This window comes from Taudactylus pleione, unplaced genomic scaffold (genome assembly GCF_031769625.1).
Source record: "Taudactylus pleione unplaced genomic scaffold, aTauple2 ptg000571l, whole genome shotgun sequence".
In the NCBI taxonomy this organism is placed as follows: domain Eukaryota; kingdom Metazoa; phylum Chordata; class Amphibia; order Anura; family Myobatrachidae; genus Taudactylus; species Taudactylus pleione.
The window spans coordinates 5,482,529-5,508,387 of record NW_028284973.1 but is presented as its reverse complement, the minus strand read 5'-3'; the positions used below and the strand labels follow the sequence as shown (position 1 = coordinate 5,508,387).

The window sequence follows — 25,859 nt, the reverse complement described above, 5'->3', positions numbered from 1 at the left end:
GGTCATTGTAATTCGGCGCTAGGCCCTGTTTCATATAAATTTGGCACTAGGCCGCGGTCATTGTAATTCGGCACTAGGCCGTGGTCATGGTAACTCAGCGCTAGGCCGTAGGAGTGTTGCTGTCGGCGTTAGGCTGGGATCATTGTAGCTCAGCGCTAGGCCTTGGACGAGGGCAACTTAGGCTAGGACGTAGGAGTTGTTGCTGTCGACGTTAGGCCGTGATCATTGTAGCTCGGCACTAGGCCTTGGACGAGGGCAAGTCAGGCTAGGCCGTAGGGACAAACGAAAGAAGTCTCTAGAGGCATTGTGGAAAAAGGTCAGGCGGTCAGGCCCCCATTAAAGGTAGACCGTGTTGGAACCAGGAGGTTCTCTCCCGCAGTCAGGCCCGCATTAAAGGTAGGTTGTTGGTAAGTCGCTGTATCTCCCACAGTCAGGCCCCCATCAAAGGTAGGCTGTGGTAAGGCATCAATTATTGTATTGGGTCCTGTGTGGGGCTCTTGCTGTTGTGTTTGTTTGCAGGAGCCGAGATCAGGACCTGTCCAGCAAAGGGGCAAGATTATTTACGGTGAGCGTAAACTGTGTTTTGTGTGCTGTTTGTGTCGTATGTTACCCATTTCCCTTTCAGGCATTTTCGTTCAGGGTACATCCTTGTGCTTGGCACGTAGGTATAGCCAGTCGTAGGCCTTTCAATGATGACTGCCGGGAGTGTGCCAATGATGACCATCCACTGATCCCAGTGGAGGTTACCCCGCCTCAGCACTTTGTTCTTTTCCAGGGCCAGGAGTGGAAACCCCATTCGCGACTGTCCGCGTCCAACCTGTGTTCCAGGATAGTCGATGGGAGCACCCTCGGCGTCCTGAAGGTGAGAGGCTGGGAGTCAGGAGGTAAGTGTCCGAGTACACTTGCACTGCAGCCGAAGACTTCCGAACTCGGGGGAGCCCCGCCCACAGGTACTCCCCTGGGAGTCTGGGCCTGATTCAGACCCGGTCGCAAGTGCTGAGCGCTCGCAACCGAGTCGATGGTGGCCCAGAGCGCATGCGCACGACGGAGCCGGCTCCGTCGTGTGCATGCGCGAGACCCGGATAGCGACGGGCAATCCGTCGCTCCGGGTCATCCGTCGCTCCGGGTCATCCGTCGCTCCGGGTCTTGCACCAAAGGGGGCGTACTGTGGATGTTGAGTGACAGCACGCCCCCTTTGGTGGGCGGGCCGGGGGGTGGCTGCCCAGACGGAGGTGTTCCCACGATAACGCCTACTGTTTGGGGGCGGCCCCACAAGTGATGCCAGTGGGAGAGCTTTCGGCTCTGTTTGAGCCGAAAGTTCTCTGGGGCTTGCGGCCACGAGACCCTACCACAAGGGTCTTGTCGCAAGCCCGATGGTCGCGATGGTCTTGACCATCATCCTGGCCGCTCGCATTAGCTGTGGGTGGAAACCCACAGCAATGCGAGCGTCCACCAGGCCGCTCCATAAAAAAAAAAAAAGAGATCCTGATTCAGAGCGAGCGCTGTCAGGGCGTCCGGCTCTGAATCAGGCCCTCTGTCTGTAATGTTTCCCTTTTTTTAGTACAGTTGACAACAACAGGGTATGGGCCTGATTCAGAGCCGTACGCTCTGACCAAAGCGCTCGCTCTGAATCAGGGCCCTCCTCCCTCAACTTGGAGCGGCCTCATGGACGCTCGCATAGCTGTGGGTTACCACCCACAGATATTGCGAGTGTCCATGATGATGGTCAAGACCATCGGGCTTGCGACCGGTGACCGCAAGCCCTGGAGTGATTTTGGCTCTATCAGAACCAAAATCACTCCCACTGACATCACTAGTGATGTCAGTGGGGCCAGACTCAGACGGTAGGCGTTCCCATGGGAACGCCTCCGTCTGGCAGCCACGCCCACCAAAGGGGGCGTGCTGTCACTCACCATCGACACCCATAACGGCTTGGCCGTCGTTATTCGGGTCTCGCACATGCGCACGACGGAGCTCCCTCCGTCGTGCGCATGCGGAATTTCGGCACCATCGACACGCTTGCGAGCGGGTCTGAATGACCCCCTATATTCACTAACCAGCCGGTTGTCAACGCTTCCGATCATCGGTGCCTGTAACCGTGAGATTTCAAACAGAAATAGGAATAAATGCTAAGCCAGGCTTGCTTAGAATGTATTTCCTTGCAAATGTTAAACCTATTGGACAATGTCGTTTATGAAACCGCCGCTTTGCAACTTGCTAGTTAGTGAACCTACCACCATGATTGTAACACTATATTTTTTTGGATGTCAAATACTTTACTCTTTAATAAATATTAAATGATATGAGCTTTGCAACTTAAAATAGATTCTGAGCTGGGACATGAGGGACAGGTGTCCGCTATGGGGCATGAAATGCTAAATATTCCGGGTAACCCTACAGATCAGGGTGACAGAGTATTGCAGACATACAGCTGCATCCTCCGCCTGCCCCCCATACACCGGCTGCCTGCCATACAGCTGCGTTACACGGTGTCTGCCGCTGCCGCTATTGGCTGGAGGTGCGGGGCCCAGGCCGGGGATCAGAGTGCAGCACGACCCGGGAATCAGTGCGCTGCCAGGCGGCCGCAGAATGGACGGGACGCCGCGAGTGGCCGCCGTGCTCCCGGCGGGGGGCACCGGGGAGCGGCTGGGGGGCTGCACACCCAAACAGTACTGCCGGCTGCTGGGGAAGCCCCTGATCAGCTGCACCCTGGAGGCCTTCGAGAGGTGAGAGATTGCTTAGCTCCCCCGGTGCTTGCAGTGACTGTTCTCTGTGCTCAGTGCTGTGCATGGGGGGCTGGCCGGGAATATGCACAGTGCTCGGCAGCCATGCACAGGCTGTAACACACGGGGGCTGGATGTGTGGGAGGTGCTCGGTCTCACTATATACACCCAGAACCCAGATGTACAGTATGTGCTCAGACTCACTCTATACAGTCACCCAGGTGTATGTGCCCAGTCTAAGAAGAGCCATATTCAATTTGAGCCGAGCCGCGATACTTATTCGCGGCCCGGACTTTCCGCCTACTTCGCCTGTTTTGTAGGTGGAAAAGTATCGCGCGCGTGCCCGCTTTACCCCGTATTTAATTTGAAAGTACACGAAAACGCCACCCGGCGAAACTTAAACAAGCAGAAAGTACTGTCAGATTTGGGGAAATCAGCCTGACACCCCCGAAAAGATGCTCTGACATGGGGGTTAGCTATGGTACCCCCCGATTTGGCTTGCTGAAGGTATTTGGTGTTTTTAAACGGGCTCAATAGCTGCTAAATAGCGTTTTTCTATACGTGGTGAGGAATAGTATTCTGGAGTATTTTTTGAAGAAAATAAGTTATCCCAGCAAATTTGGGGTACATGAAAATAGGGGTCAGCATATTTAAATTTGCTAAAGTGAAGTTGAAATCGTGAAAAACCCACCTGCCGCAAGCATCTGCAATAAGAAAAAACACTTGGGGCATACTTGGGGACCCCCCCAGAGTCAAGTTCGCTAGTTTTTACCTTTGTCCCCCAACATTTTTTTTTCTTGCCCCCTTTTTCAAAGTAATTTTTTGGGGTGTCCTTATTTTTAAAAAAAAAAAATGTTTGACACAGTTTACCTTTGGGAGACTGTCTGAAGGCTGCAGGGGGGTTCCTGCAACGTTGCACCCCAAAACCCCAATTCTGCACTTTTTTCCACCTGCTATTCATAGGCGTAACTTTTCCGCCTATTACATTGAATTGACTTTCAAATTGAATACGGGGTAAAAGCAAAACAGGCGAAAATGACGTCATAGGCGAAAAAGTATCGCGGATCTGGACTTTTCGCCTCAAATTGAATACGGGCCTAAGTATGGGCCTGATTCAGAGCTGTAGGCAATGCAGATTTGTACGCAGATCGAGCGATTGTTTGCCATTCCACATCCGTTTCAGCTGCACTGCGCAGCAATTGGTTTGCGATTATGCCGGCACAGAGGATCCATTCGCAAAGGGGAGGGACGCCACTGTTAATCTCCATCCACTTTCTATCCGGGCCTGATTCAGAGTTGAACGCTATTTCCAATTTTCACCCAGTTGAGTGATTATTGGTGGTTTGTGCATGCGTCACATTGAGTATGAGTATGAGTACTGAATATGAATTGCGGTCGCGCTTGCTGTGGTGATTCACTCGAAACTGATTGACAGGAAGAGACAGTTTTGTTGGTGGTTGCAGGGAGTTCCAGCCAAAACGTGGGCACGTTCAGGGCCGTTTCCCGGGTGCGATCGCTCATGCAGAGAACAAAGCACCAGTGTCTCAATTACCACATGCATTCTGAGACTCAATTGAGGATTTGATGTTTTGAGGATCTGCGTCCAATGCTGTTTGCGTACGGAGTTGCGGGCAGCTACAAGGGCTCCTGTGGGTGTCTCAATACAAATTCTGCTGGCTGATGCAGTAGCATATTTTTGTGTTTGCATTAGCGTACAACTCTGAATAGGCCCTCCAATTCTTAGTACATAGACCCCTATATGTGCTCAGTCTTATTGTGTATATACTCACATGTGCCCAGTCTCACTCTGCAGACCCACATTGTCCAGTATCACTCTATATACCAGCGGCAAACATTGATTAGTATCGCAAAGATATTAACGAATATGCCACTAGATTTCATCATTACTTACCTCGCCGACAAGGTCCATCGATGTCCTCCTCGTTGACTGGGTCCTCCGCTCAGCTGCTGGCAGCCTATCGTTGCCAACGACGGACGTCTGTGTCATACTCATGCGCGACTGTCAGTCTGTGCATGCGTATAACTTTAACCCGGTGGGGCCCCGGCAGTGCCCAGATGGCTTTGCTGAAGCTGGAAAGACTGCTAACGGGTCACCATTGCCGGCAATGGAGACCGTATTGCTCTCGCCGTCTAAAGATAGCTAGACATCACAACTGCCCGCCCAGTTGTGATGTCAGTGTTGGCGGTTCCTGCGGTCAGGGCACGGTCGTTCGCTGGGTCGCCTGTACAGACAGTTAGATGTACTGGTATATCTGGTTGTTATATTGCCATTGGCTGTGCTGCAGGGCCGACCTGATACAGTATGTCTGTGAACGACAAATCGGGTGTACGCACCTGCTGATGCACTAGCAATATACAGTTTGTGGTCCGAACAAACAATATTACTCACTCGTTCGTGGTCCCAGCAACTCTGTCTCAACTTTTTGACTTGTGTCAGAATTCTAAGATCAGTCTCAGAAGTTGGGGGCCCAATGGTCCTTTACGTACAGGTGGCTAGAGAGTAATTCTATAAGGCTGCTTTCTGCTTTTTTTGAGTGCAATATATTAATATAACATTTTAATTTGGTGTTTTAATCCCCAGGGTTTCTGACAAACAGTTTAGGCTCTGCATCTTGAAAATAAATTAATCTTTTATTAAAACCTGTAATTTCACTTTCCTGTATATTAAATCTGCTATTTCCTCTCATGGAAATGCTGTCTCCGGTTACACGGTGAATTCTATTTGCAATAAATGTCTTATTTTACAGAGTCGGTTGGATAGCGGACATTGTTGTGGTTGTGGCTGCAGAGAGTGTTGACTTGATGAAGGACATCATTCACAGATATGGACATAAACGCGTGACGCTGGTGGAAGGCGGAGCATCGCGTCACCGATCCATTCTCAATGGACTTCGGGTATTTGTGGAAGATCACTCCCTTGGCCCGGCGGTTCAGAAGCCAGAGGTGGTGATTATTCACGATGCGGTGAGACCATTTGTGGAGGAAGATATTTTGCTCCAAGTCACAAGAGCTGCCAGACAGCACGGTGTAAGTTCCTGCTGCTTCCTGTCTTTTATAGTACTTTACAGGGAAATACAAGCCACAATATATAATATATATTAATGGTTGTGTACTACTGAGCTTAATAATATACTGTACATTACATAACTATAGTTGTTATATCTAAACTATGTATGTCCCACAAGATTTCTATCACTCCTCTTCAGCAGGCTGCCATGATGGGGCGAGAGGGATGAGAGGGGGCCGCGCGCCTATGTGTGTTGGGTGTTATTTTTCTTTTGACAGGGATGAGTTGTGATTCACAATTTATTCTTCGCTATATATCTCTATGTAGGCTTACATATATAGTCATAGGCGTGCGCAGAAGCCGACACAGGTAGTCCCACTGCGGGACCTTCCCCTCTGCTGAGTCATGGACTATCTCGCCCCCCCCTCCCCAGGTGAGTAGTGTATGTCCCAGAGTGAGGGGGTACGAGGTAGTCCATTACCCGGCAGTGGGGGGGCTTCTGCGCACGCCTATGCATATAGAAGGCAGAGTTTTATCTTTACATATGAAAGACTTTAGTATAGAATATAGAGATTACAAACTAAACTAGCATTAGTTTAATTATTATTAACATATATATATATATATATATATATATATATTATAGCATCAGCATATTCGGTTGTAATTTTTAATCTCTCCCATTAAAAAAAGTATTTGGAACATTATTCTGGGTTTTCCCTCACAGAGGAGGACATAGGGGCGATTCAATTGTTTCTAGATTCTGTAGATCCCATCTAAACTGCACAGGATCTATTCAGTTGTTTTGTGTGGCCAGTCCCAAAGCTGCACTTATCGCGCATTTATGCTCGCACCCTCCTAAGGGGCAAGCAGAAAACCACCTAAAGTTGGCCTTTGGGGATGGTGGCGAGTGTCGAGCGCGCCATAACTGCAGCGCGCCTGGCACTAAGCACGAGAGAAGCTGCTTAACGCGGCTAATCACAAGTATTCTCGGCAGCTAAAGGGGCTGGTCGAGCATACAATTTAATAGCCCCCTTAAGCTCCGTACACACGGAGAGATCAGACAACGATCAGATATCGTTGTCTGATCGTCCTGCATGTGCTGGATTTTCGATATCGAACACCTGGCACATGCACCAACCCCCAAACGACCTGGTTGGCATGCATACACGGGCGATGGTCGATATCAACCATCCGTGCCCGTGCATCGACCATCGTTTGGGGGTTGGAAGGGCCCAAAAACAGGACGATATGATCGATATCGTTCATATCGTCCTGTTATATCTGACCGTGTGTACGCACCATTAGAGTCAGTTTTAAGATTTTTTTGCCAGCTTATTTTTAATTTTTTTTGCCAGCTCACTCTTAGACCGAGCGCACACACCTATGGGCAATACGGAGTTGTACGCATGTCAGTCGCAACGCCACTTGGCGGCTCATTGGGCATAACTGGTTCGTGTAGTAGTGCAGTCGGAATTGTCAGCTATGCCGAATAGTGCGAATATCTGATGTCAGACGATCTAGTGCACCAGGTGCAGAGCTGGTGTGCACCAGGTGCAGAGCCGATAATGGTGACGGCTATTTGAACAAACTGACAGATGGGGCGGAGCGGGCGGACGGATGTGTGCTACTTTTGCACGGGGACGAATATTGACAATTAGTTCCGAGCGCGCTCTGCGAGTGTAACCGCGGCTGACTTGCGTGCAGCTATGAATCGTCTCTGGAATCTTTAAATGCTTGTACATGTTTGACAGCCTTCTGAGTTAAGTGAAAATTGTGCCGCATGTTTAGTAATGGCAGGTAGAGCAAATCTGTCTGTTCCCTATTTAACGAGTCCACTGGCCTTCACCGTCTATCTCCAGCCATAACCTTTGCCAGCTGCCACAGGCGATAGCTTACAAGCATGGGGATCCAGACAGGCTGGCAAAGCTGCAAGTTCAGCCTTATTGTTGCCAGCCAGCATAGCTGGGGAGCTGATTTACCACCTCAGCTGCCCTGGTGAAATTGGGGCGATAGAAAATCAGCTTGATTGCTGCAGATTCATAAATAGACCCCTCTATCTCTAATCTTTCTATTTCCCTGTCTGTGGTGCTTCCGTCTCAGCGGGATGAGTTTCAGCTGTCTGTAATGTCAGGGTCACACTGAACAGTGTATTTTATCTTCATGCTTACTGTATGACATGTTACATTTGCAGGGTTTATGGGCCTTTTAAAGAGTTTGTCTATTTATTAACAGAAGCAATTACTTTTATACATTTAGACTCATGAGGGGGAATGGTAGCGAGTAATATGTAACGATTTGTACACCATGTACTTTAAAGGGCATAAATGAAAATTCCTGTTATTGACGTGGCTGGCATCTTGAAAAAGCAGGAAAAGCTGCGTTGTCATCCCATCACGCCAGCAATGCATTGAATATTATTTTACTTACACAGAACGTAGCAGTTTGGACTAAACATTGGAACAGCAGATCCTGCAACAGTTCATAATGCAGAATGTCCTTCTGAATGCATTGAGATCAAATCATTAACTGAACACCCGTGATAAGTGGTTAGAGCAGGCTTGGACAAGCTCTCTCCCTTCAGCCTGGTGTGGAACTACAAATCCCAGCATGCTGGTTGGCAGGGAATGCTGGGACCTGTAGTTCGGCAAACAGCTGGTGGGCCCCAGCTTTCTGGAGCCTGGGTCAGTAGAGGCTGGAAGTGAGGAACTTGAATAATGAGCAGAGAAGGTTTGGGACTCTGAGTTGCATACAATCATTTACCTTTGTTCACATGGCAAAACATATTGTTCCCGGGATTATCCGGATTTTCAAGGGTATTGCTCCTTATGTGGGCACTCATTGTCCTTTATCGGTCAGCTATGCCTTCTACTTTCCTTTCCAGACATAACCACAGGAGGAGTTGTTGTGATTCCTGGTTGTGCCAGACAAAGCCATTCAGACGGCTTTCAGCGCTGATTATTTACTTGGAAGAATGCGGGTTTGCGCAAGTGTCATCATAGCAGGGCTTGTGTTATTTCTAGATTTCCTCTTTCAATTACCCCTGTATAAATTGTCATTTGTCTCTGCCGGAAGATAGTACTTTAAAAAGAATGTCATGGAGCTTGCAGCCCTCTCGACAGCGCTGGCGTTTCAGCTGGAGTCCAAGTAGCTATCTACTTAAAGGGCGCTAGCAATGGGTCTATCGGCAAAGACTGGTTTTGCTGGTTACTAAATTGTCAATAACTATAAGGGGCCGTTTCATTTGAAAAATCAATATTCATAACTGTATTTGATATGTTATTTGTTTTATACTATTTGTTTGAGAGCAGTTCCCCTCTTGGAGTTTAACGTTTGGGTTAGAGGAGAAGGGCGCAGATATTAAACACTTAGGGGTATATTTACTAAAGTGAGAGTTTTTAGAAGTGGAGATGTTGCCCATAGCAACCAATCAGGTTCTACTTAACATTCATCTAGCACCTTCTAGAAGATAATAGCTAGAATCTGATTGGTAGTTATGGGCAACATCTTCACTTCTAAAAACTCTCACTTTCTTAAATATACCCCTTATTGTTAACCCTCTCCACTAGCAGAGGATCCCTTTCATGAAAAACTCTGTGGAGTCTAGCCCATAAGTTACAATGAGCTAACGCCATCCAAAGATCTAATATGATAAATGTGACAGATTTGCAGCTCCCATGGGGCTGCAGCTGTCAGAAATGGACGGACCGTGGCTATGGGGCTGCGGCTGTCAGAAATGGAGGGATCGTGGATATGGGGGCAGTGGCTGTCAGAAATGGAGGGACTGTGGATATGGGGGCAGCGGCTGTCAGAAATGGAGGGATCGTGGATATGGGGGCAGCGGCTGTCAGAAATGGAGGGACAGTGGATATGGGGGCAGCGGCTGTCAGAAATGGAGGGACCGTGGCTATGGGGCTGCGGCTGTCAGAAATGGAGGGACCATAGATATGGGAGCAGCGGCAGTCAGAAATGGAGGGACCGCTGCTATGGGGGTTGCGGCCGTCAGAAATGGAGGGACCGTGGCTATGGGGCTGCAGCTGTCAGAAATGGAGGGACCGTGGCTATGGGGACTGCGGCTGTCAGAAATGGAGGGAACGCTGCTATGGGGGCTGCGGCAGTCAGAAATGGAGGGACCGCTGCTATGGGGGCTGTGGCAGTCAGAAATGGAGGGACAGTGGCTATGGGGCTCCGGCTGTCAGAAATGGAGGGACCGCGGCAGATGTGGAGATATCTGCTGTTGGTCTCTCCATGGTACTTTGGAGTTAGACTTGATATTTGCGGACATTTTCAGGGTTATCCCTTAAATATTATTTGATAATTTTTTTTCCCCTAAATCCAGTACAGAATCTGGCAGAATAATTAAGAACTGGGGAATCCTGGCAGTAACCGCCTTAGTTATGGAGGATATTATGGATATTAGTTGCTGAGGATATTATTGAGATAATGAGTCTGTAATTTGAGGGTATTTTGTCATAAAGAGTTCTGATAAATATGGTGGAACAACCACATTGGGCAGCAAAACCTTTCCATTGTGAGAGCAGTCTGAAAAATGGGCATTCATCTCTTCTACCAAGACGTGTAGGGCACCACAGGTCACACATTGCACGTCCATAGGACCCAAAGAGTAGTATTGTGGCGAATATGTCATGTCCAATGCAGACACTGTTTAAGATCTTTGAACTGCGCGCTCTGGGCGACCTGTAAGGGTTCCACCACGTCGACATCTTGGAGGCTGGCCTCTAGGCATGTTTGGTGTAAACAATTTGAGGTGAAGTGAACAATGAAATAACACAGCAGTCGGTGATTGAGGGCCCAGCAGGTCACATCTTCCATGTTACCCAGTAGGTACACAGGGAGAGTTCAGTAAGTGACACAGTTTCTAGACCTCCCAGCAGGTCATATGTTCCAGGTCATGCTTTAATTTGGTATATGATGTGTTCTGCTCAGAAAAGGCATCATAGAATTAAGTCACTCATAAAAGTTGTCCTGCTATTAATATATAGATGTCATTTCTTTTGTTACGTTGTGGCTAATTGTTCATGTCGATCAAATGCCCAATGGGGTGAGGCTGTATCTGCTCAAGGGCAAGAATCTAGCTCATCATCACTGGGCCTTCATTAACACTTGTTACAATGTTACAGTTGCCTTAGGCCTAAACTGAAATAAATAATTGCCCAGAGACAGAAAGTGATACAATCTTTGAACATAGAATAGGCAGCATGGCAATACAGTTACCGGAGGATATTCCCATAGGTGCCTTTTATATGTGTTTAACAAAACAAACCAAACTCCACCATGAGATTCCCCTATGCCGCTCCCTTCTTCCTGGAGAGACAGTATCACATTGTATGTGCTATGTACAGACGTCTTATGCCAGTTTCACTATTGTAGTCATGCTTGTCCCTCTGTCACAGCTCCCCTTCCTGAATGGGCTTGGTACAAAAGGTCGACAATAAAGAGATTGGCACTAATTTGGTTGACACCAAAAGGTTGGAATGAAAAAGTCGACATGACAAAAGTTAGACGTAGACAGGTACAAAAGATCAACAGGTTCAAAGAGTCGACATGGAAATGGTTAACACAAATGGTCAACACATGTTTATTTATTTTATTTTCTAACACTAATCTTCACCCTAACCCTCCCCTTGTTGCCTAACCATCCCTCCTAGTGCCTAACTAACCGGCGGAGTAACCACCCCTCCTAGTTTCTAACCCTCCAATAAGTGTCTATCCTTAACCCTAAACCTAGCCCTTACCCTAAAAATTAAGCCCTCCCATGTGTCAACCATTTTAATGTCGACCTTTTGTCATGTCGACCTTCCTGTGTCGACCAAATCATTGTTGACCTTGGAACAATTTAAACTTGCTTGGGATAGGCATAAGAATACCCTTAAGAGAGACCTAAGAAGCAAATAGGGTTGAAGTTGCCAAAAGGATGAATGAAAAGGGGCAGACTAGATGGGCCAAGTGGTTCTTATCTGCCATCAAATTCTATGTTTCTATATTTCTGTGACCTTTTGTATGGAACCCGCCTGACAGGTGCAGATGGGCAGTAGGAGGAGGCCGCCCATGGGCAAGAATGACTCTGGTTTTGAGGCTGGCACATGTACATATTTTTGTTTGTGTTGCCATTGGATATGACAGAAAGCGGTTCTCTGGATACCAACATATCACTGCTCAGGAGAGCAATATCCTACCCAATTTCAGCACAAATAAACACTGATGGTAAAAAGACGAGGCTGAAAAGCTTAAGCGAAAGCCAGAAATAATCATTCAGAAAAAAAACAACAATGTATTTAGTAAAACTTGTAAAAGACCAAAGTACAAACCAGTAGATCAAAATCGTTTTGTTTACAAGTTTAGCCAAACAATTTTTGTCCCCACATATACACATAGGGATAACCTAAAACCGTGTCTAATATAAATATATGTTCCGCTATGCTAAGCTGCCTAATATAAATATATGTTCCCCTATGCTAATCAGCCTAATATAAATATATGTTCCCCTATGCTAAGCAGCCTAATATAAATACAGGTTGAGTCTCCCATATCCAAATATTCCGAAATACAGAATATTCCAAAATACGGAATTTTTTTGGCATGACTGAGATAATGAAACCTTTGATTTTTCATGGTTCAATGTACACAAACTTTGTCTAAGGCACAAATTATTAAATATAATGTATAAAATGACCTACAGGCTGTGTGTATAAGGTGTATATGAAACATAAATGAATTTCATGTATGTACACAAACTTTGTTTGAGACACAAAATTATTGAAAATATTGTATAAAATTACCTGCAGCCTGTGTGTGTATAAGGTGTATATAACACATAAATGCATTCTGTGTGTATTTTTGGGCCCTATTCCCAAGATATCTCATTATATTATGCAATTATTCCAAAATACGGAATATTCCGTTATCCAAAATACCCCTGGTTCCAAGCATTTTGGATATTGGAGACTCAACCTGTATATGTTCCCCTATGCTAAGCAGCCTAATATAAATATATGTTCCCCTATGCTAAGCAGCCTAATATAAATATATGTTCCCCTATGCTAAGCAGCCTAATATAAATATATGTTCCCCTATGCTAAGCAGCCTTATATAAATATATGTTCCCCTATGCTAAGCAGCCTTATATAAATATATGTTCCCCTATGCTAAGCAGCCTAATATAAATATATGTTCCCCTATGCTAAGCAGCCTAATATAAATATATGTTCCCCTATGCTAAGCAGCCTAATATAAATCTATGTTCCCCTATGCTAAGCAGCCTAATATAAATATATGTTCCCCTATGCTAAGCAGCCTAATATAAATCTATGTTCCCCTATGCTAAGCAGCCTAATATAAATCTATGTTCCCCTATGCTAAGCAGCCTAATATAAATCTATGTTCCCCTATGCTAAGCAGCCTAATATAAATATATGTTCCCCTATGCTAAGCAGCCTAATATAAATATATGTTCCCCTATGCTAAGCAGCCTAATATAAATATATGTTCCCCTATGCTAAGCAGCCTAATATAAATATATGTTCCCCTATGCTAAGCAGTATTAAGCAGAAACAGTTTTTTTTAATTCCTGCCTCTTTAACAATGGGTTTCAGAGTAACCCGTGTGTTCCACAATGCATTTAGTATCAACCCAACGAACTGTAACTGTTTCTTTAATTAACATTGCTGCTTTGTATTGTAACCATGATTTCCAAGGCAATGTCATTGAATCCTGCTAAGCAGGTCTAGACATGAAGGAACGGCCAGTATAGCTGTCACCACAATTGTGTTTATGTCATTTTACAACAATTTGGCTACGGTTGGACACAGCGGGACCAGTGTTATAAATTGTTATGTGGTTATTCTGCTCAGGAAAGTGACGCTTCCGTTTTCACAAGTAACAACCGTAACTTTTTGCAGTTTCTCTCACTAGTCTCAGTGTTTTCATGTTAGTAGATTACAACAGTAATCAAGAGCCAATGGTACAATGAATATCAATACATTAAGGGGTTCATATGGCAGCCTTCGGGCTATGGGCCTGATTCAGACCCGCTAGCTAGGATGTGTTCACACGTTTGCAATGTGCACATGTGTACAAGATGCAGTGCGCGTGCGCGAACTAGTCCATGCGATCGGGAAGCGTTCGCAACCTGTACATAGACGCCTCGCTAGAATGAGCGACAGGACGAGCCGTTTGTGGGTGGTGGCGGGGTGGTCGAGGGAACGGGGGTGTGGTAGTGCGAACGCAGGCGTGTCTGTGCTCTCGATGCTGTTTCAGGGGTATAATAATTAATACGCAGCGTCCTAATACACGTCACGCGGCTGTATTACACACTGCGGCGCTCGCAGTGCTTGCGGGAGGGTATGGTCAGCCACAAGTGCTGCGTATGGGTCCGATGGTACCGATTATTACTCACACTTCCTGGAGATGACGTGTGTTACTAAGGGAAAGTGGGCGTCTTGTGACAGGCTGGTGGGCATCTAAATAGACACCGCGAGCGCACGGCAAGACATAGTGGGCGTGCTAATGTCTGGCCGTGTGATTGTGGTATTTGCATACTTTGTCAGCTGACGGCTGCGTACGAGCGTATCCTAGCGAGCGGGTCTGAATCGGGCCCTATATTCACAAAAGCGCCAGCTTTGGTAAGCCACCGCTTCTCAGTGGTTTTGGGGTGAAAATTGAAAGCAGCACTAATATTTAAGTGTATAGCCTGGCGTACTTTATACTTATAGGGGTATTCAATATGGGTGCGATAACATCGTTTTTTGCGTTAATATCGCACTTTTTAACGTTTTTGCGTTAATATCACTTGTTTTCGTTTTACACCGTATTCAATTTCAAAGACTTATCGCAGTTTTGAAAAGTCTTTGATAAAAAACGGTGATAACTTTTCACCATTGAACAGGTGTCGAAAAAAAGTGCAGAATTGGGGTTTAGGGGTGCAGGCTTAAAAAAAAATAGCCTGCACCCCTGAGATAGACATTTAAAAAAGAACTGTGTCAAAAAAAGTTGAAAAAAAAAATAGGGACACCCCAAAAAATTTCTTTAAAAATTGGGGTGCAAAAAAAAAAAAGGGAAAAAAATGTTAAACAATAGGGAAATAGGTTCAGGGCTATTCTGCAAGTATGCGGCAGATGTTTTCTAGAATAGAATTATAGCGGCAGGTGCACAAATGCAGAATTTGTAAAAACTTACTTTAGGGACATCAAAATATGCTAGTACCCATTTTCATGTACCCCAAATTTGATGGGACCACTTAAAAAAACGAAAAAAATAACCTAAGTGCTTTTCTGCATCACTTCTTCAATGTCGGGAAAAAAACACCTGCTGCAGCTATTTAAAGCCCCGACTTTCAATTAAAGGCTAAAACAGGGGTATCCATAGTGTTCCCCGATGTTTTTACAACTTTAGGGGGGGTCATACAATTATTTTAAGGAAAAATTCGTAACTTTACGCAAATCCAACTTCGGAGTTTCCCGTTTTCGTTAATTTGATATTGAATACGGGGATAAGCGGGAGTGCGCACCATACCTTTACGCAGAAAAAAACTCCGATATGAAACGTTAACTTCGCCAGGTAAGTTAACCTTTCATATTGAATACCCCTCTTAATGTTACTGCTGCTTTAAATTTTCATGTCAAACCCGCCGAGAATCGTGAATTTAACACTACCTATTTGTCTGACAGGTGCCAGATATAATAGATAAAAAAAGTGGTGCAGAGTCCTCCCCAGTGATAGGAGCCAGGGGCTGCACTGTAGCATTAGGTGCAGCACTTGGCTCCTGACACTGTGAGGGAGCCGGCACTGCACACAGGGTAGTCCGCACCTCCGGCACCCACCTTCCCCAGTAAGAAGCACGGGACTACGGGGGTTCGGGCAGTGAGGCCACACCCCCATCCACATGGTCACACCCCCTGCCTGTGAGGCCACACCCCATTTGTCAGTGCATCCCTCCCCTCACAGGGTGACACCGCGGGAGGGACACCACTGCTTAGGCTAGAAATGCTAATATCACAAATATGGTAATGGTAACCGTGTACCCGGCAAAAATTAAGGTGTCCTCAACCTCAGATCTTTTGTGGTAGGTCACATTTCAGACCGATGTGGAACCTCCATACGATAGAATGTAGAAGAGACGTACTGGGGACGATGCAGAGTTGGACGCATGCCGTTATAATTGCGCCCCCAGTGCCTACACACAACTAAATTGTTATATTTGTCCGTATGTTGAAATATATGCTCCTATCTATGTGGCTGACCTCATAGACATCATCGTCATCAGCGCACACTAGCACTAACCATGTACATGGTGCAAAACATATATCTGGCAATTACATGTACGCACATCTCTGCCTAGCCCGCAGTTCCGTCGGCACGCCCTCGCTGATCTTTGCTTACACAAGAACGCCAAAATATAGCCCAGTTACTCCTCAGTCGCAAGTGTACATACGCTGGAAATGCCTTACGGCTCTTCATCGCTCATAGGTGCATATGCTGTGTTCTAAAGCATGCGCAGTGCGAAAACACGCTCAATACGCTCCGCAAACATTCTTGTGTTCAACTCAGCATCAGCCCCTTAGTGTACAGTAGCATCGCAATGTAAAACACGGCTGCGCGTAGCTGCCCCCAGGGCTTCGGCTGGGAAAGGGCGACCTTAGGAAAATATCCAATGTAGGTGGTAGTGCAACTTTAAGAGCTCCGATTTACGCCATGCATACGTCACTTAGACTTACAATCGTATTCTGAAATGCTAGTGACAAACGCCGTAGCTATTAAGCAGTAATAACACTTCAAAAATCCCTCTAATACAGCAGAAACAACCCTCCGCCTCATAATATATGCCTAAACAACAACAAAAAATAAAAGCACCAATCGGCATCAACGGTGCATTAGCCAATCATAAACAGTCCGCACTTGCAGACAACCCTCATCATCATTTGGTCTTTGTATGGCCCCTGACCGGCGGCAATTTGTTTCTAATTGTGCAAACACACCCTTATTGTACTCGCCCTACGTAAGCGCGTCCCTTTCCTTCCCCAGTCCCGCCTGCCCAGGCACAGATGGACATAAGTGCAAGAACGTGCATAGGTGCACACCCACTGTTTGGGCATATTCACTGTGATGTCATACAAGATGCACTACACCACTTAGGCCCTGATTCAGAGCCGGACGCTCTGACCAGAGCGCTCGCTCTGAATCAGGGCCCACCTCCATAATTATGGAGCGTCCTCCTGGACGCTCGTATAGCTGTGGGTCACCACCCACAGCCTATATGAGCGTGCAGGTTGATGGTCGCGATGGTCTTGACTATCGCGACCATCGCCACTGCGAGCCGAAGCCTGCGGTTGAGTTTCTCAACCGCAAGGCCCGGAGTGATTTTGGCTCTATCAGAGCCAAAATCACTCCCACTGACATCACTAGTGATGTCAGTGGGGCCGGCTTCTGACGGTCCCCGTCTGGGAGGCACGCCCCCGGCACGTCCACCAAAGGGGGCGTGCTGTCAATCAACATCGACAGCACGCCCCCTTTGATCAGACACAACGAGCGAAGGAAAGTCCTTCGCTCGGTGCGTCTCGCGCATGCGCACGACGGAGCTCCCTCCGTCGTGCGCATGCACAGTGCACACCATCGACCCACTTGCGAGCGGACAGCTGCTCGCGAGTGGGTCTGAATAAGGCCCTTAGTGTATTATTCACGCTGCACCAACCCCTTAATCTCCAGGCAGTGATGCCCAATTGAGGCAGTAATTATGTAATGGTGGAATCGACAGGAGTTGGGTCTATACCAGTCTACCTACGCAGAGGTTATGTTTCATTTTAAAATAAACCAGTGGTGAATTTCCCATTATTCATGTGAGGCAAGCGTCTAAGGGTGCCGCTTGCTAGTGGGCGGCACTTGGTCGCTTGTTTTATTACTTTTAGTCCTTAATTTACCATGAACCACAAAATATTTTCACAGTACCGTACCCTACACCATCTTCGATGGAGTGTGGATGGATAAGATGGGATACAGTTAATATACCTATGGCCGGGATGCCGACTGACGAAATCCCGACAGACGGTATCCCGATCATAAGTACAGCGGGTGCCCTTAGCTGTTAGCCATGGGGGGGTGGGGGGGGTTAGGTTTAGGCACCCTGGGGGAGTTAGGGTCAGGCTGTGGGAGGGGGGAGATTCAGGCTAGGATCTGGATATGGGAAGGTTAGAGTTAGACACTAAGGGGGGTGGGTTAGGTTTAGGCACTAACCGGGAGGGTTAGGGTACGGTGTAAGGAAGGTTAGTGTTAGGATACAGTAAAAGAGGGTTAGGCTTAGGGGGTAAGTACTGTTCCCCTGTTGGGATTGTTGGCATCGGCATATTATATTAAACTGCGAATAGCTTTGAAAATAATAAAATTGGGCAATGGTAGGTAGCGATTACTGTTGTGCAAGGGGGTGGCCTGACCCGTATAGCCGCCCCTGATGAAAACCAATCAGAACCTGAGAATCAACGTCCTTTTGGGGTCATAGGACCTCATTCAGAGTCGGTTGTTGCGGCCGCTCGGTCATACGCAGCCGATGTTTGCTAAACTGCGCATTCGTAAAATTCGCAATGCGCGTGCGCAAACTAGCTGTTACAATCAGAAATTGCTCTCTCCTTGAACACAGCCAGGTCGATAGTTTGAGTGACAGAATGAGGCGTTTGTGGGTGGTAACAGGGGAAGGTGCTTGTGAACGGCGGTGTGGAGATCCGAACGCAGGCGTGCCTGACTATGCGAGGGGAGTTTAATGGGAGTGCATAATTAACAAAGTAGTGACATGGCACACGTGACATGGGTGGTTATTACACTGACTAGATCGTAGAGCTTAAGAGATGGTATGGTAAGCCTTTAGCTCTGCGATCAGCTCAGATGGTCTCGATTAATCCTTATATCCCCGAGATGACGTGTGTTGCGATCGAGAAGGGGGCGTGTATTTAGTCTTAAGACTGCTACTTACCCTCGGTCGTTCAGCTAAAGAACCCATCTTAGCGACGCAACTTACGATCGCTTCATTTGCATATCCGGCCACTTTCCCCTACGACCGAGCGGCCGCAACGACCGACTCTGAATGAGGGCCATAGTTCTCCCAATATCTTTGCTGTGTAGTTTAATAAGCTAGACTCGTCTTCCTCAGACTCATTTGCCGGTGGCATTTTCCCCGAGTAATATTGGCCGTCCTTTTTTTGGTGCGTCCTACTTACAAACTGTCCCCAAAAATCCTGTGAGACGCACCACCCCCGCTCCCCCCCCTCTGCTGACTCTGAGACAGACAGGATGGATTTTTATGCTGAAGTTAAGGAATTTTGTTTTAGTTTTCTCTTTTTATTCAGAGATGTCATTGAGCGGCAGACTGTCATTATGAGGATGGTCTCACAGCATAGACACAATGTCAATACAGCACAATCCTCCCCCAGCGGCTGTTTTCAGGGAGCAGGCAAGCGTACAGTGCACTCTCTGCAACTTAAACAAACATAATTGTGTACAAACTTCCTGTCTCGGTCGCTGAAATAATGGAATGTTGAAAAGGCGCAGGAGGAAATTTGTATTTACAAACAGAGCGATTTACCAGTCCAGCGCAGGCAATTGGAATGAGGCCTCATGATGTAATCGGCTAAACTGCTACCAAATCACAACCAGCTCTCCCTTGACAAGGGTGAAATTGTAAGTTTCCGGTTAACTTAGATCAGGGGTAGACATCTTTTGGCACTCCAGCTGCTGTGGAACTACACATCCCAGCATTCATTGCAACAGCTTTGCTCTTAGAGCAGGGCTCGACACATTTTTGTAAAATCTAGGAGCCATTTTAAAAGTTTGGGAGCCAGACCATCGTCCATTACCAAAATTCTGAAAGCTTGTATAGACCACCACACAAGCCTTTTCAGTGCCCCTCAACCTAGTAGTAAGCTCCCTGTAATAGTGCCCCCAGTAGTAAGCCCCCTGTAATAGTGCCCCCAGTAGTAAGCCCCCTGTAATAGTGCCCCCTGTAGTAAGCCCCCTGTAATAGTGCCCCCTGTAGTAAGCCCCCTGTATTAGTGCCCCCAGCAATAAGCCCCTTGTAATAGTGCTCCCAGTAGTAAGCCCCCTGTATTAGTGCCCCCATTAGTAAGCCCCCTGTAGTAGTGCACCCCAGTAGTAAGCCCTTGAAAGAGTGCCCCCAGTAGTAAGCCCCTTGTAATAGTGCCCCCAGTACTAAGCCCCCTCTAATAGTACCCCCAGTAGTAAGCCCCCTGCAATAGTACCCCCAGTACTAAGCCCAGTCTAATAGCACCCCCAGTAGTAAGCCCCCTGCAATAGTACCCCCAGTACTAAGCCCAGTCTAATAGTGCCCCCAGTACTAAGCCCCCTCTAAGTGTGCAACGCAGACACAAAAAAACCCAAAACAGAATACTTACCTTAGGGCAGGATCCTGCGTCCGCTGCCATCAGCCGCTCTTCGGAACTATGGGAGAGACGTCTCTCCCATACTGCCCGTGGGGAAGCCCGGCGCTGCAGCTCAGGAGAGAGCTCCGGCTGCCACCGCTCCTCGTTACTATGGGAGAGAAGTCATGATGTCTCTCCTATAGTGCCAGTGGCGAAGCCCGACTGACTGCAGCTGCGGGGAGTCGGGTGCCCGCTGGTAAAATTTCAGCGGGCGCCCGACAAATGGAGCTTCTCTGCGGCGGGTGGGGGTGGGGGGGCTGGCTGGCTGGCTTGGAAATCCAGTTCGCCAGGACTAAAATCTTAGTCACTACGGCGACCTGGCGACCAGGATTTGTCGAGCCCTGTGTTAGAGCATGCTAAAACTGTGGCAGGGCGTGCTGGGATGTGTAGTTCCACAGCAGCTGGAGTGCCACGCGTTTCTTACCCCTAAGATCATAGTCGGGAAACTACTCTGGTCTCTGTTGAGCAATCACTACGGATTGACCTCAGTGACCATCTCTGAGGGGTTTTGGTAGGTTGGGTGGGGGATTGGGCAGGAGCCTTGTCCTCTTGTAGCCAGGTATGATTGCTCTTTGCCAATGGTTTGTTTTGTGCTTTTAGTGTTGCCTGCTGTGTTCACAAATGCTTGATTCAGTATGATGAGCTTGTATTAGAGCAATCATTAGGTACATACTGCAATAGGCAGGCTTTGAAAGTTTGTTAAAAACAGGGAAAACGCTCAAATCGGTATGAAATACCAACGGAGGAGGTGCCAGCTGTCATTACACTGACAGCGTCATCCCATAGGTTGGAATCCCGACAGGGAACGGTGAGTACTTTTTCCTGTCCTATAAAACCCCCTAACCCTTCATTTTTTTACCCTCCCTACTCCGCACCCTAACCCTCCCGATAAGTGCCTAAACCTAACACTCACCCTTTAGTGCCTAAGCCTAACCCTCACCCCTTAGTGCCTAACTATAACCCTCCTCCCTTAGTACCTAACCCTAACCCTCCCCCCTTAGTGCCTAACCCTAACCTCCCCCCCGGTGGTGCCTGAACCTAACCCCCCCTGTCTGGAGCCTAACCCTAACCTCCCCCCCTCCCGCAGCCTAACCCTAAGTCCCCCCGGGGCATCTAACCCTCCCCCCCGGTAGCTGATACTTACATAGAAACATACATTACTTACCTTGTCCCGGTCTCCTTATGATCGGGATGCCGGCTGCCGGGATTCCGATGTAGGAATCTCCAGTCATGTCGGGATTTCGGCGCCGCTGTTCTCTCAGTGATCGGTATTCCGGCTCCGGAATTTCGCCAGTCGGCATCCCGATTGTAGGGATATTAACCACATCCCTTTGTCTGCGCCCCTCAGTATGGGGCCTATGTACTAAGCCTTGGATCAGTTCCTAACTGTCGCTTTACAGTCTGTGTTTACAAAATGACAGTTAGGAGCTGATTGGTTGGTGCTTTGTCTCCTTCCACTTAGTACATAGACCTCTATGAGCTTTAATAGTCCTGATTTTGGTGCAGTCGGGATTTTGTGATTTTAGGTCTGAGGCTCAGTCATTTCTGGGAGTGGTTTAGCGGAAACTAAGTATTATGTGAGGGGGTGACCTAAGGTGTTCCCATGCTCAAAATGAAAAGGGTAAAAGGTATTTTCGTTTCACTGTTCATGGTAGTTTAAGCCATGCCTCCATATCAATGGGGAACAGGGACAAAATTAAAGTACAAGTTTTTATGGTTTTTGTTGAAGGACTGTTTATGAAAACAGGCCCTGAAGGTGCAATAATAATTATTATTGTATAACCAGCTATTGGAGATCAGTTTGTGAGTATGCTGGTAACCAGACTTCCTGGCTCCTGGTACTTAGGACGTTTGCCATGTGGAGCCTGAAATGTATGATAAATGAGGACAGACTGTACAGTTGTGAATTAAAACTACAATGGACTCTGGGCACTGCCCGTCCTGCTTAGCTAATAGTGAGGTTATACTTGTAGCACTTGTCTACAATGTGGAATCTCGGGAACCCCTTACAGCTGAAACAGTATCTTGCAATATAGCCAGTGTATATACAATTTACAATATTTTCAGTTTTGGAATTATTTTTAAACATAGGGCCTGATTCAGAGCTGCTCGCTCTGACCAGAGCGTTCGCTCTGAATCAGGGCCCTCCTACCTTTTTTTGGAGCATTCTCATGGACGCTCGTATAGCTGTGGGTTACCACCCACAGCTATAGCGAGCGTCCATGATGATGGTCGCGATGGTCTTGACCATCGGGCTTGCGACGGAGACCCTGCGGTAGGGTCTTGCTGCCGCAAGCCCTGGAGTGATTTTGGCTCTATCAGAGCCAAAATCACTCCCACTGACATCACTAGTGATGTCAGTGGGGCCGGCTTGAGACGGTAGGCGTTCCCATGGGAATGCCTCCGTCTGGCAGGCACGCCCACCAAAGTGGGCGTGCTGTCAATCAACATCGACAGCACGCCCCCTTTGGTGCGAGACCCGGAGCGATGGTGAGCCCGTCGCTCGCCGGGTCTCGCGCATGCGCACGACGGAGCTCCCTCCGTCGTGCGCATGCGCAGTGGGGAACATCGACCCGCTTGCGAGCGTCCTGCCGTTCGCGAGCGTGTCTGAATGACCCCCATTGTGTCTTTGTATATAGTGATTTTCACTTAGTGATGTGTACCATCTTCAAAATCCTCCAATAAAGAGCAAAAAAAGCCCCACATATACTTATAAACAATCCAAAAATACAATAGTGTAATATGTCCAACAAATGTTCTATATAAATTCCACCACTGGTGATGCCACCAGAATTAGGGATGAGAAAAACTTCTCTGTTTCCCAGAAGATGATAATTGAAACTCAGAAGAATGGCTACATAGAATAAGTTAATTGTGTCTTGGATTACAGGAATATACATCACATATGCTGGGCATACACTATACCAGAGCTTCCCAAAGTCCGTCATTACAGTCCACGTTTTAGGGATATCCATGCTTGAGCACAAGTGACTTTAGTACCTCAGTCCATTTGATTTAACCATCTGGACTCAAGCTTGGATATTCCTAAAACATGGACTGTAATGGCGGACTGGGAACCTCTGCACTATACAATTATCTGTCCAATCTGGCTGGTTGGAATGAAAACCTGGTAATGTATGGGAGCAAATGACAGTCGTCCATTTGCTCACAAACACTGGAAAACAGACAAAAATAGTCGTTCAGACAAATTGGTTAAAACACACAGATTTAACCAATTTGAACAATTGTTTTTTTGTCCGTTTTCCAGTGTTTAAGACCATCTGATCGACTGTCATTTGCTGCCATACATTACCAGGTTTTCATTCCAACAGATTGGACAGATATCTAACAGATAATTGTATAGTGGATGCCCAGCATTAGTCTTTGTTACTCCACAGATCCTCCGCTAATGTTCATACCTCCCAGCATACATACACATGTAACGTCTTTACGCCATACGGCGCAAGATGCCTGGTGCGTCCAAGATGTTCTCCATTCGGTGGAGTGGTGGTGCGTGGGTGGCAGGGTTCCGGCGGTTGTGGGCAGAGCGGAGGTGTGGCCACACGATTGCGTCATTTTGGCCCTGCCCTGCTACACAATGCCGATAATCCCGGAATTGTGAAGCAGGGGACGGGGCCAAAATGAAGCGATTCGGCGTGAATAGCGTCACAGGCCCCTTCCCGCTGCCGGGGATTCTCATGTAATCGCAGGGGGAAGGGGGGGCAGGCGGGGTTGGCAGCTGCAGGGAGGCTTGCCTGCCTTCCCGGGAGGCCGGGGCTACCGACCAGATCAGGAGGGTAGGCAAGTATGAGTTAAGGGAAGGAAGGGAGGAGCACCCAGCCTGCCGGGGAAGGATCCGAGGAAGCCTCTCCAAGGGGCTTTAGTCCTAGGATAGACCTGTAGAAGATCGCTCTCCAGGAATAGCCATAGAGTAGACCGCAGAAGATCGCTCTCCAGCGGTGCTATAGCCATAGAGTAGACCTGCAGAAGATCGCTCTCCAGCGGTGCTTTAGCCATAGAGTAGACCTGCAGAAGATCGCTCTCCAGAGGTGCTTTAGCCATAGAGTAGACCTGCAGAAGATCGCTCTCCAGCGATGCTATAGCCATAGACTAGATCTGCATAAGATGTTATTCCGGTGGGGCTTTAGCCATAGTATAGGCATGCAGGTGATTCCTCCCTAGCAGGAATTTAGCTGTAGGGAAGACCTGTAGAAGATGCCTCTACAGCGAGGCATTAGCTATAGGATAGACCTGTAGAAGATGCCTCTCCGGTAATACTGTAGGTATAGTGTGGACCTGCATAAGATGTTTCTCCATTGGGGCTTAAGCCATAGGGTAGCTCTGCAGAAGATGCCTCCCCGGCAAGGTTTTAGCCACAGGATAGACCTCTAGAAGATGCCTGCAGGTAAATCTGCAGGTCCCAAGAAGTTAAGGTTCTCTGAGCTTGATAAATAGCACCACTTTTAGAGTTAATGTGCATAATGCAGGAGAGATCTCTGAAACCCCCTGTGTTAGTCTGTTGCTAAACTACCCTGTTACTGAGTTTTGCCTGATTCATAGGCAAACTGATGTTTACTCATAGTTTATTGCTTGATAAATAGGCCTGTAAATGTTGAGATGTGTATATGTTATATGTGTCTCAAGACAGGTAACTTTGTATGCTTGTATTTGTGAATATCAGTGTTTGGAAAACGGATATAAATTCGGCCATGGCCACAATCTGCCCAGATCACCCCCGTTTCGTACAATGCCTCACCTCTTTTCGGGTATTATAATCCCATTTAGTTACTGCAAATTGGGAATCGGTATGATTTACCGCCGGACCCATGCCCGGCGGTTCAAATCCCGACAGCGGCAGCCCGACAAGGGTGAAAATCCAGAGCGTCCCCAGGTAAATATTCACTAACCTATTCTACCCCCTAACCCTCCCATAGGGGTGCCTAACCTTAACCTTACCCCCAGTGCCTAACCCTAATTCCCCGTCTAAGTGCCTAAACCTAACCCCCCCTTACCCGCCGCCGCCTAAACCTAAGTCCCCCGGGGGCGTGCCTTACCCTAAGTCCCCCCTGGGGGTGCCTAAAGTAGCCTAACCATAACCCCCCGTGGGGGGGGGGGTGCCTAACCCTAAGTCCACCCCGGGAGCCCTAAACCTAACCGCCGCCCCCCGCGGCTATCCGCACTCGGCGTCTCTTCGATCGGGATGCCGAGCGCCGGTCTCCCGGCGTCGGTAAAATGACAGGCGTCTGGATTTAGACGCCTGTCATTTAACCCTCGCCGGGATTAAGCAGTCGGGAAGCCGGCTGTCGGGATTAGGGCCGCCGGCTTCCCGACTGCATACTGCAAATTGGGACTGTTAGTACAGTCTGCATAAGCTGTGGGAGAACTGTAAAGCATTGGCCTCTTGAGAAGGTAGCATGGACCTAGCCACCCAGTTACACGTCACCTTCCCCATGGGATAGTTCTGCACTTCTCCTTTTCACTTCTCTGGCAGCTGAATCTTGGACAAGGACGGGAAACGTTGCTCCATTAGGGTAGATAATACCTTTAGACTTACATGTACTATGCCTAACTAGACGCGTTGCAGAACAGCTAATTTAACTCTGCCAGGCACAATTTGGGCCTGATTCTGAGTTGGACACAAGTCCAAATGCAGATATCTGCAAACTGCGC

At 47.6% G+C, this 25,859-nt stretch overlaps 1 protein-coding gene across 3 annotated transcripts in view; it reads left to right on the top strand.

Annotated features, from left to right (window-relative positions):
* The first annotated feature begins 2,410 nt into the window (after positions 1-2,410).
* CRPPA (CDP-L-ribitol pyrophosphorylase A) overlaps positions 2,411-25,859 on the top strand; it is a 251,747-nt gene continuing 228,298 nt past the window's right edge. For all 3 annotated transcript variants that reach the window (XM_088453149.1, XM_088453147.1, XM_088453148.1), the window contains exons 1-2: positions 2,411-2,726; positions 5,492-5,771. In XM_088453149.1, coding sequence (XP_088309275.1) covers positions 2,590-2,726; positions 5,492-5,771 — 417 coding nt within the window. In that variant the 5' untranslated portion in view covers positions 2,411-2,589. The remainder of the gene's footprint in view (positions 2,727-5,491; positions 5,772-25,859) is intronic.